The 12,894-nt window shown below is 33.6% G+C and overlaps 1 protein-coding gene across 1 annotated transcript in view; it reads left to right on the top strand.

Annotated features, from left to right (window-relative positions):
* LOC132499911 (WW domain-binding protein 11-like) overlaps positions 1 to 12,894 on the top strand; it is a 59,206-nt gene that overhangs the window by 40,302 nt on the left and 6,010 nt on the right. Inside the window, exon 4 of the mRNA XM_060114576.1 lies at positions 11,497 to 11,718. Coding sequence (XP_059970559.1) covers positions 11,497 to 11,517 — 21 coding nt within the window. The 3' untranslated portion in view covers positions 11,518 to 11,718. The remainder of the gene's footprint in view (positions 1 to 11,496; positions 11,719 to 12,894) is intronic.

The raw sequence follows: 12,894 nt of genomic DNA, 5'->3' as shown, positions 1-12,894 counted from the left end.
TCCATGAATTTCTTGAATCATATTTATGTTTCTAAGCTATTTCTTGTGTCAAGTGTTCACTTTGTAGCAAGTTCATTGTCCTAAAATGGCACAAGAGGTTCCCTTATTCCTGATAGGCTGTGATTGGATGAAGAAGACCTTGTTACCCTGCCTATCTGGTTTTTATTATAATCAGATGTTAATCTGTATCAGTCTCCATATTCAAAATTCACCATCAAAATTATATGTTATTCACATGATGGTTGTCTTTATTTCATTTAGCTAGTATCATGACCTTATAAATGCAGTTTGGGTCATTTTCTCCTAAAATATCATATTTATCCATGTGGAAATACATCTCCTACTTCTTTGGCCCCTTTAAACTCTTCCTGTAGTTTAATCCTCATGAGCTTTATTTCCCCTAATTTTAATTACTTAATATTTTGTAAACCATTTAAGAGATCACTGGTATGCTCTTTTTTTCAATCATCTATACATTTAAACAGTGTGTTGCAATAAGAAATAGTACTGGTAATCAGAAGACTAGAGTCCTAGTTTTACCCATAAAAATGAACTATATGTGCATTTAAATAAGGCTTGTATAAGTTTTATTCTGACTCTAAAATTGTTATGATTATTTAGAAAATTATGTTTGAAATATGACATTATTCAAAACCAATAGAGGTTTGAAATCTATTAAAAATCTACAAAGAATTCAACTATTTCACCTTTTTCCCTGATTTGATATTCAACTGTAATCCTTCATCTTTCACTTACAGCATGCTGTAGCTGCTGTTGACACAAAGACAAAATATAATGTCTAAGTATTGTGTACTTGTTTTTTAAATGAAGACTTTTGTTTAAAATTGTCTTTTACATAAATTCTTGATTCCCTTTTCACAACTTTTCCATTCCCCATGCTACTGCAATCAATCACTCATGATAGAAAATTATTCTCTTTTCTGTTTGCTAAAGCTCTTTTTAAAATACCAAGTTTCAAATGATCATCAATTCAAGAAACTTTGGAAAATGAACTTCATAATTTCCAGAATGAATATTTTGTTTCACTGGCTACCAGGACACCATCCTCTCCTAGATTTCTCCCCTCCTCACTCACCATTCCTTGGAAGTCTCCCTTGGTGATGCCTCCCCTCCCTCAAAGTCTGTTAGAATGCCCTAAGGCTCATTCCTGGCCCCCTTCACTCTCCATCTACCTTAACTACTCATGAGTTTTAATCTAGTCCCATTACTTTAATGGGAAGATGACTTATGACTCCCCAATTCATACTTCTAGCCCTAACCACTCACCTAACCTCCAGACTCCTAATTCCAATTTCCCACTAAACATCTCCAATCTATGCATACTAGACATTTCAAACTTAGCAAATAAAACTAAATATTTTGCTTTGATCCATCCATTGCACTCCAGTTTTTCCTGGCTCCATAACTCATCCAGTTGCTCAGGCCAAAAATGTTAGATTCATCCTTAAACTCTCACTTTCCCACAATTCCTATGTCCAGTCCATCAGAAATTCTTGCCAGTCTAACTTGAAAATACATCCTGAATCCACCTACCTCTCACCTTACTCTTGCCATCTTTACTTACTCCAAGCCATCATTGTTTGCCTCATCTAATGCAATAGGCAGCCTCTTCCACAACCTCCTTGCTTCTTCCCCTCTTGCCCCAATCCTTATAGTCTATAAGCAATACAATAGCCAGAATAATAAAAAAAAAAACACCATAAATCATATCACATTATTTTGCAAAACCCGTTCCCATCACTTTAGAATAAAAATTAAACTTCTTACGTGTCCTACATGCTTTATTCAGTATTTCTTCTGCCCTACTCTCCAAGCTCGTTTACTACTGCTATTCTCTCACACACACATCCAGATTTTCTTTCTGCAGTGGCTTTCCCAACATCAGCGCCTTTGCACTTGCTATTCCCTACAACCTGGAAGAGTTTAAAAATCTGTAAGATTCCTCCAAGCAAGATCTTAGAAGGTATTTACATTTCATTTTGTAGAGATATTTGGTAGAAGACGTTTTTGCAGAAGATAGATAAATTTTACTTTGGCGGCTATCACACATCTAGCAATTTCCAAGTTGGTTAAATAACAAATGTGAATTGATGAAGCTAAAATAAAAGAACTGCAGTTGGTGAGACCTACGTGTTTTAAACCGTGAACTTTGAGGAATTGTAGACATGCAAACTACACCATGGTTTCCGTGTTAATGTGTGAGAATTAGCTAAGGTATTTTCCAAATACTCATTACTCTCTAAAGAGCTTCTGAGCAGGAAATCAGAACAGGGCCTGTGGACCTGAATTTTATCTAGTACCACAGTTGATTCTGTTGCAGATGGTTTTCAGTCAGCCCTTTGAGAGACACCAAGCTGGGGTATTTGCCCAGATATGATTAGCAAAGGTCATGCAAGTCACCAATGAGATACAATCGAGAATCAACAAATGACCGAAAAGAGTGACAAAAGAAGAAGAGGATCCAGTAGGACCAGTAGAGACGCTATCCCAAGCACTCTTGGCTAGGAGTTTTACAAATCCATTCATATAAATGGACTGATAGTTAACAGCCAAATGGCACTGCATATTTTTTTAAGTTGCTGAGTATTAAAGTGTATGGCTAAGCATCATAAGTTTCGTTAAATTATATTTTGGTTGCTATAAAATTAGGTGTACATTGTGTGTCATAGATGTAGGGATATAGATGTGTAAATATATGTCGTTGTTTCAGTTCTTCAGCTGATACTTCATAATGTCTTTGTAACTTCTAAATGAAGGACCTCTTCAAATATTGTTTAGAAAAAAAAGATACCTGTTCATCCCTGTCCACCTCCCTTCATCCCCTTCCTTGTCCCTTCCCTTCTTTTTTTTATATCTTTATTGGAGTATAATTGCTTTATAGTGTTGTGATCCCTTCCCTTCTTGAACAAATTAGTCCATTAAGTGAGGTAAAATAACCTTTGTCAACATGGGGTAGGTGGGCATTCAAGGAACCACATGACTTGGCATTGGGTCTCAGAGTCTGAGAAAGGGGAGAGGATGTCTGCATAAGGGAGCCTGGAGTTGACTGCTGAAGTCTGATTCGTGTGAAAGGGCATCCACGTGAGGAAGTGGCCTTGGCAACCACTCTGTACAGATAGTCATAACCCGTGCCAGGTGGAGAAAATGTGTGGATGGGAAAGTGGCAGCTACAAGAATTTACTTAAATACAGGAAGATTGATCAAATAAGTCAGGATATTAAGGATATGGTAATCAGTGTTATTTTAATATCTGTGGAGGGAGTTAAAATATGAAAAGGGCAAAAGCTAGAATGAAAGTGTGTTGAAAGGGAATGGAGGATGTTAATGTGAACACATGATTTTCAATATAGAGACATTATAGAAATAAACATAGACAATATGTTTGCATATGTTTATGAATGTGCTTGTGAATATGTGTAAGTGGTTATGAATATGTGTTTTCATATGTGTGTATGTATATATGTACCTAAATCCCCTAGCTCTGCCTATTGAGAGTACCTGGGACCACTACTTCCCAAGAGCAATGAATATGAATACACCTAGTGTCCAGATCTTGGTTTCTAAATACAGCTCTCCAACTGAAGGAACAAAAGCTCTTTGGAGAAATGGCTGATTCTAGAACCACTACAGGGAAAATATAAGATGACCCTAGAACATATTATTGTTTCAAGAAGTAAGGGATCAGCCATAAAAAGAAACGAAATCGAGTTATTTGTAGTGAGGTGGATGGACCTAGAGTCTGTCATACAGAGTGAAGTAAGTCAGAAAGAGAAAGACAAATACCGTATGCTAACACATATATATGGAATCTAAAAACAAAAAATTGTCATGAAGAACCTAAGGGTAAGACAAGAATAAAGACACAGACCTACTAGAGAATGGACTTGAGGATATGGGCAGGGGGAAGGGTAAGCTGTGACAAAGTGAGAAAGTGGCATGGACATATATACACTACCAAACGTAAAATAGATAGCTAGTGGGAAGAAGCCACATAGCACAGGGAGATCAGTTCGGTGCTTTGTGACCTAGAGGGGTGGGATTGGGAGGGTGGGAAGGAGAGCGATGCAAGAGGGAAGAGGTATGAGGATACATGTATAACTGATTCACTTTGTTATAAAGCAGAAACTAACACACCATTGTAAAGCAATTATACTCCAATAAAGATGTTAAAAAAAAAAAAAAGAAGGGAGATATCACAGAATAATTGGGAAACATCAAAGGATATAGAAGCCAAACTGAAGGGGTTTCCACTGGACAAATCTTGAACAATCTAAGCCTCAAAATAAATAATGGTAGAAACGTATTATAGTCAATTGAATAAAATAGGAGTCTATGAGTTCATACTGATTTAAATAATTAAATTGAATAAATTATGTTTGATGAGGAACAGGATATTTACATAATTACAAAGTGCCTTACCACAAAAATTATTAATAATGAAGGAGAAAAAAATAACTTTACAATGGAGAAGACTGGGTGATACACCTTAATCAAATGAGTAACATAATATTCCAGTAAGGTTACAAGTTAAAAGTTGGCCGAAATTGTTTGATAGGAAGCAGTGAGAAGAGCAGAGCTTCACCACTGTGTTATTCCTGCCAACGACACATATCCTGAATAATCATGAGACAAATACAAACAGCTAAATCCTACAAAATAACTGATCCGTATTCTTTAAAATTTTCTAGTTCATGAAATTCAAGGGAAGCCTGAGAAAATTTTCCAGATTAAAAAACTAAAGAGACAGGACAGCTAAATGCAACATGTGACACTGGGCTGATCCTTTTATTATGAAGGACATGATGGGGATAATTGACAAAACTTGAAAGGGGTCTGAGGATTAGTAGCTCTGTGGTCATGTGTCAGTGTTAATTTCCTGATTTTCATGATTATATTTGGATATATGTTTGTAGGAAATACTAGAGGATTTGGAGGAGACATTGCATTGTGTTGGCAACTACTCTCAAATGGTTTGAGAAATAAATTATTTTTATTGTCATTTCAATCTTTCTTTAATTTTCGAGATTGTTAAAAGAAGGCAAAGAAAGAGGAGAAGACCCCTGAGTCAGGTAACCCTCCTTTTCCTGGCGACTCCCGTAGTTAAAAGCTCAGTTTACAATGGTGGTCAGTTTTTCAGTCTATTTGTGCTAATTTCTGTTACTAACAACATAGCATCTTATTTTCCATTTGAGGTTTTTGGATTTTTCCTAATTATGCTTTTGCTTTTTATTCTATCAAATGTCTATGAATTTGATAAAGTCCTCGGTATTAAAACAAAATCAGAAAGAGTCATAAAAATAAAAGTAAGTTCTTGGAGAAATTTATAAATTTCTACCTGCATTCAAATTGGAGTAAGTTGGCAAGAAATTTTTAAGGGGAAAATACTATAAGGAGCACTCCCATTCAGAAACTCAAAATGGTTGCACATGTTTATCTTGTAAGAGGTCTGTGATGAAACAGCAGGATGAAGGCTATATGTCCAAACTTAAATGCAATCTTTTAAATCACCTTTCATGTCAGGCCATGTAAGAACTGGGCAATTCAAGAAGTAAATTAGAACAATTCTTACTTTCAATAATTTCTTAGGTCAACACTTAGAATAATGAAAAACTTATCTTTAACTCCAAGAAATCTGGACAGTTATTAAAGCAAATGTGTTGTCCTACTGGCCTACACCTGGTCATAAACAGCAGTACGACTTCAGAAAACCTTGGACACTGAGTGGACCTTCTAAATATAGCTTTTTCTTTCTTATAAAGGTGTTTTACAAGAATGCAATTTTTTGTGAAAATGTGGCCTTTATAAAGGGTACACTAAGGTCTGTGACTTTTAGACCTGGAAAAGATTTGAAATATTTTCTTAGCCTGGGAATCCACCTTTTAGAGGCATAGAAAGAGAAACCCAATGAAATTAAATATTTTGCCCACCATCAAATGGCAAACAAGTAATAACGACAGCACTCAAGCCTCTGTCTTCTAAATCCATCAAATGCAGCATAAATAGATTGCAATAACTGCTTATTTTCATTGTCCTCAACACTACATTTCTTCTGTGCCTTATCCCTCTTCTTTTAAGAGGGATGACAACATTATCTGCAAACTTTATAACTATTTTTTTTTTAATTTTGCTGTTTTGTAACTCATTTTTGAAAAATTCTGTTTCTATGTTGAAAATGTGTAAGGACATTTACCTTCTTTCTTGAAACACCTTTGCCTGCATTTATCACATTTTATTGTTGAACTATTGTGTAGCAATAAGTACAAAAGGGCGTCTAGTAGAGGAGATAATGTCGGAGGCAACAAGGTGTATGTATGGGGGGGTCGGGGTTAGAGTTGACATACCTTAAGGGAGATGAGGAGAGAGGGAAGGGAATAGAAATTTTATTTATTTGAAAAAATATGATGGCAAGTTAGACGATGTTTGGCTAAACTTAATACAATATAGCTTTCCATAACTTAAATTCCGGGTTAACTTCCACTGTTTACATTGCCACAGACTAGGGAATAAACAAAGCCAAAAGATTTTTGGTACCACCATTTTGTGTTAATTTCATAAAGATTTCTACAAGACTTTTTAAAAATAAATTGAAGAACGAAAGTCTTGTCTTTAGCTTATTTTCCCTGCATGCTTGCACTTTAATAAGTTGATAAATGACATTTAAACTCAATAGTTATGATTAATTCTGTCCCACAATTTTTAAAAACACTAGGGATTGTGTGCGCGTGCATGCACGCACCTTTACAACCAGTAAAATAAAGTTCTTGATCAAAAAATTATTATCACTTAGACTATTGAATAAAATCAGATATGATAGAGGGGCCAGCTGTTGGTAGGTTTAAAAGTCACCCTAGGTGATTAATTCATGCAGCAGTGTTGCACGTCTCTCTTTAGATGAAGCACTTAGAAGTATAACCAAGCATGGCTCTAATTTCATATCTGACACCTGTTTTAGTTAGAGTTCTTTGGCAAGTGCTTGCTCTATGTGTTTTTATAGTCTTTGGTTGTGCTATAAAAATGTCAAAATTATGAATTAACAGATATGCAAAAGTGAAATCCTAGAAGATAGGATAAACATGAAGTCCTCTAATTATCACTCAAATAAGTTTGGTTGACACAGAACTGGGAATCAGATAAAGACATTAATAATTCATAATGCTGAAGTTAAAATCTTCTTGTTACAGTACAAAAGAAATCCTAATTTGTACCACAAGGTAATGAATTCAGTACTTTTCATTTGTTAAATATTTGCTTATTACCCTGCACCGTGCATATAACACTATTTCCAAATTTGGAGGGCAAACAGGAAAAACAAACACTCTCTACCCTCAAGTTGTTTATACTGCAGTCAGTGAAATTTCTCTACTTTGAGATCTTTTAATTCCTCAGTTCATTGTAACATCTTCTTCAGATGAATTGTTTTTTGTTAAAACCAATGTTTAGCACTTTAGTTTCTTCAATGTTCCTGATAGTGAAATAGTCATTATGCTAATTTCCAATATTAATTATAGAGTTGATGGGAGAAATGCTTAAGATTGATAGTAAAGTGACTTCGATAATCTACAAAATATCTTGAGGTTTCCCAGATAACAACTTGTCTCCCAGACAAAAATGCACTTATTATTTATATTCCAAGCTTATAAAAATTTTTGTACTTTAATCATATAGAGATTTTACAACATCTTTTCATTCTCATTTTAAGATATTTTGTTCAATAGATTATCTCATTTTGAAACTATTGATTTATATATACATACTATGTAAATATTATATATTTCTCAATGACTAGATTAGTGCTTTCTTAACTACTTAATTTTGTTTAATTCATATTGTTGTTCAGCATTTCTTTTACTCAGTGGAGCCTATCCTACTGACTTCAAAAAGCCTGAAAAATCTGAAAATCCCATTTGAAGTAACTGTATGGAAAATCGTTAAAATAACATATAATAATGGTAGAGAAGAAGAGTATTTAACATTGTGCTGAGATCATTCCATTAATAAAGAGATTAATCAATAATTCTAACATTCAGACATATAATAAAAATGAAAAATAATCATAATACTGAGCAATGACATTTTCAATAAAGGGAGATATTAAATATTGTATAGGAAACTAGTATCTGCAAAGCAGATAAGTTGGCAATGATTATACATATATTTAAAATATGTTGAAGCAGTCATAGACAGTTTTTCTTTTTGGCTGAAAAGAGGCATATTGCAGTGTTTAAGCACTACTTCAACTGGAATAGATATTTAGACACTATACAGAAAACACATGATTGCAGAAGAGCAGATATTAGCAGATGTGTGAACGAACGTGTATGTCTTTAATTAATGCATTTTCATTCATTCAAAAAGAAGAATGCCAAATTTACTTTAAAGGTGGCATTGTGATATGTTAAAGTTCCATTCTTAGGCTTTTGCTGCTGTTGCTGTTCCTTTAGTATTCACCAAAGAGTACCGTCCTGTCATTTATCCAAGTTAGAAATCTAGGAGCAATCCTAGGATTCTCATTATAGGGTCCACTACCTTCATGCTCCCCACTCAATAAGTAACAAATTCTTGGCTCTCCTATATAGGAAAGCTCTCTCCAATGTACGCCTGCTCTGTAACTCTCTGGGTCCAGCATCTCTGCCTCAGCCTCCCATTCAAGTCACTTCTAGTTCATTCTGTGCAGGGCCACTTTTAAACCTTCCTCAGTCCTAGGCAATTGCCCTTTTAGAAGCTTTACCCTAAATGTTATCAAATGCATTAATATGTGCCCAAGTCACATATCCAATATAATTTATAGATAACTATATGAAAGCTGAGTAACATTGCTGTTGTAGTAATATTAGTTGAAAATATTAATTACACAAGTTTTGATCTCAATTTTGCAGATTTTTTTTTCATATTCTGGAGCCATTTTTTTCAGGTGTCAAACAATTTTCTAAGTCCTTCTCAAACTCCTAGTCCCTAGTGAGTGTGCTTTTACTGTCACAGGGTTGAACAGCTCAGACAGCAAGATGTCTGAAGATGAAGACCATCACATGGTTGAGTAAATAAGGTACGTGGAAGATGGAATGCAAAGTGTTTGTAGAAAAAATATACAAATCAAGGAAGAAATTGCAGTGTCAATTAATATGATGTATATCAGATGATAGTATTAAAAAGCCAGGTTAAAACAAAATAACTTAATAATGTACATATTTGTCAGATTGTTCACTAGTGATATACTGCTCAGTGTAAGGTGAGAACCACAGATATTATCTTCTGGAAAAAAACCCTTTAAGCCCTAACAGATTCAGTTTATAAATTTCCTCTCTAATAAATGAGGAATAAAATAATTTACAATAAATTAATTATTTCCTCTTCTGAAGGTACTAATAACACAAATTCAGTCAGAAGATGGATCAAGTTTTTCATACATTTCTCTCATTTCACATTTTTTAAATAAATGAGACTATATTTTGTCTAATGACTACCAGAACAACTATCTGGAAACTGTGCCTTCATTATATGTGAGACAGTATTTTAGGAGATATAGATGTATATTTAGATGGAGATATAAATACATAGCACATATACACAATATTTAATAAGACACAGGAAATGTGGGATAGCTCCAGACTGCTACACCCTATGTTCTGAGCTGCTCCGAAATGCAGTTCCTTTTTTTTTTTTTTTTCTTAACATCTTTATTGGAGTATAATTGCTTTACAATAGTGTGTTAGTTTCTGCTTTATAACAAAGTGAATCAGTTATACATATACACATGTTCCCATATCACTTCCCTCTTGCGTCTCCCTCCCTCCCACCCTCCCTATCCCACCCCTCTAGGTGGTCACAAAGCACCCAGCTGATCTCCCTGTGCTATGTGGCTGCTTCCCACTAGCTATCTGTTCTAATGGGAGTTCTCTGGGCACAAAGAGCAGTATTTTCTGTAATGAGATTAGAAGAAAGGATTTGCTAATAATTGCTTCTATAGCAACTAAAAATCTTGGAATCCCACCTTTCAGCATTTTGAAAATCTTAAAGGGGATGTTGTCAGTAACAGAAAAATTGAAGACTGATAATGTATTTAAATTAATCATTCTTTAAATTCATCTGCCCATTCGCCTTTTAAATTGATTCATGCTTCTCAGAAAATAAAATATGCTAATCCATATATCATTTTTCCACTGCGTAGAGCAACTATATCTAAAAACAAAAATACTATTTTACTTTCCTTTACTATATTCCTCCACAACTTGTGGTGTACTTTCATATCTTCTTTTCATTCTGCTAGTGAGATATATATACATATACGTATATATACACATAATATTTAGATTTTAGATATTTGCATTATGCAGGGCAATCCATAAGATGGATAGATGCTTAGTATTAATACCATTGAATACAATTTTCATAATTTTATACTTTAATTACTTTTGAAAGGGTAAAGCAAGGGTAAAGCAAATTCGAAATGAAAAAAGGTGACCAAGCTGGCATTTTTCATTTCAGACTTTATATTTGGACTACTCAGTGGGACAGATTATAATAACAAAATTTTGCTTTTGCAGGGAGGTCAATCTTTGCTTCTGCATTGCCTCATCTCTTTTAATCCCATCCAGTTTATTTTTCATCTCAGAAACTATATTTTTCATCTCTAGGAACTCAATTTGGGTTATTTTTAGATCCTCTATATGTCTATTTAAGATGTTGATGCTTGCCTTTAACCTTTTTGAACCTATGAAAATTAGTTATAATAACTGTTTGAATGTCTTTGTTTACTGATTGTACCATTTTTCAGTGTCTTTTCATTAATTAATTTTTCTCCTTGTTATGGGTTATATTTTCCTTTGTCTTTGCATCCCTGGTAATTCTAGATTGCATGTCAGATATTGTGAATTTTACTTTACTGGTTGCAGGGCGTTTTTGTATTTTTTTAAATATTTGTAACTTTGCTCAAAGAGGTAGTTAAGAAATAGTTTGATCATTTTGAGCCTTCCTTGTAAGCCTTATTAGGTTGCAACTGAAACAATTTAGTCTAGGGCTAATTTGGTCCCACTACTAAGGCTATACCCATTGAATACTCTGTGTATTGAATACTCTAGTTGATGCTGCATGTATTAAATTATATCAAAACATATTTGTATAATCTTAAAGCAATAAATGCAACACATAAAAATATTTAAAAAATTTTAAAATTAACTTTTATTAAATAAAACAAAAATGTTTTCTTCTAGTAACTGTAGTATTTTAACATATTTAAATACTGTATCCCTATGAAATTCATTTTGTTAATAAATATGAAAAGAGAATCCACCTTTATTTTTTACAGGTGACCAGGGACTTGTTCAAACACCAACATTTAACTGTATTACAGAAAACATTATGCCACTGGTTTTTATGGGTTATCATTATAATTAACAGTTTTATACAACCGTTGTCTTGTGCTGTTTGTTGTTCAATGTCTAAAATTATTGTTTAATATATATATTTTTTTACTTTTAGCAGTTTAAGCCAGGAGAGTAAATCCAGTTCCTATTACTCCATCCTGTCCAGAAGCACAGGTCTTAAGTGAAATTGAATACCAAAGAAACAGTTCCAAATTTTACAACGGATCTATCACTGGTTGTTAGCATATCTTCCCACACCCAAGACACCAAGATAACTTCTACTCACTGTTAAAGCTTTATGATGAGCAAAACTTCCACCACTGTGCTTCCTTAGCATGTGAGTATATTTTTAATTTACTGGTTATATATATTCTCTAATTATCCATTACTTTGTCCTTCTTTTTGATTAGATATTGATATCCACATGTTCTTTTCTAATAGCTCACAGAAATTTCTCTCATTAACAACACCAATAGAAATCACAATAAAAATCGCCTTGGGGGACCAAATTTATATCACATTACCAAGTTTTTAATTTGCTCCCATAAAACTTCTGCAAAATACAACCACTATCTATCATCAGTATCATTAGAACAAAAACAAGGCATTCTAATCTCAAAAGCAAAATATTTTATTTAACTTAATAAATTTCACATTATAAAACTTTTCTCATAGCAGCATCCTTAATTCCTCAGTATTCACTAATATTGGGGGATTTTTCTTTCAGTTATTTGAGACTAAGGATGATTTTATTCATCTCTACAGCCTGGTACATATATGCACAATGTTTGTCAAAAGGTGGATATTCAAAAAAATTCTTGACTAAATTATGGTAATTCATGTGATCAGTTCTGCAGTTCTTAAAACTTTAAATTACTTGTTAATTCTAAGAGAAAGTCAGATAATTTTTAGAAGGATTTCCAAACCATGCTAACGTGTCAGCCTTCATTTCCTTGTCTGAGGGAAACAGGATAGAAATAGATGGTTTTAAAGTTCTCCAAGCTTCTGTGTCCTTTATACATCCACAATTTTAATCCTTATCATTTTCAAGATTTGCTAAATTATTTGAGGTGATCCATTCTCTTATTAAAGTTACATATTTTATGGCACATACTGAGCATATTAACAAATAACCTACTGATAAATGACAATGCCCATAACACCAGGTTAATCTGATTTCCATGAAATGAGCTGTAACTTCAAGAATATTAATTCATCTAATAAGGGTGATGATTTACATAATGTTGCCTAAAATATTTCTCTTGATTATTTAAGAGAGTTTTCCTAGGGGTAAATAGCTGGGAAGTCAATAGAAAAAAAATACAACCATGATTAATTTAATTCCAGTCTAAAGGACTCCATATATAATGTATTTGAGAAAACCAAGTCACTATTATAGATTCAGATAAATGGCTGTATATATGAGATATTTTTAATGTAACCCAAATTATAAGAAATAGTTTTTTGGTATAGAAGCAACCACTCTTTTACCTAAAGGAAACTATAAAATCTG

This window comes from Mesoplodon densirostris, chromosome 12 (assembly GCF_025265405.1).
Source record: "Mesoplodon densirostris isolate mMesDen1 chromosome 12, mMesDen1 primary haplotype, whole genome shotgun sequence".
NCBI classification, from domain to species: domain Eukaryota; kingdom Metazoa; phylum Chordata; class Mammalia; order Artiodactyla; family Ziphiidae; genus Mesoplodon; species Mesoplodon densirostris.
The sequence above is the reverse complement of the archived record's forward strand: the minus strand, read 5'-3'. Positions and strand labels throughout refer to the sequence as shown.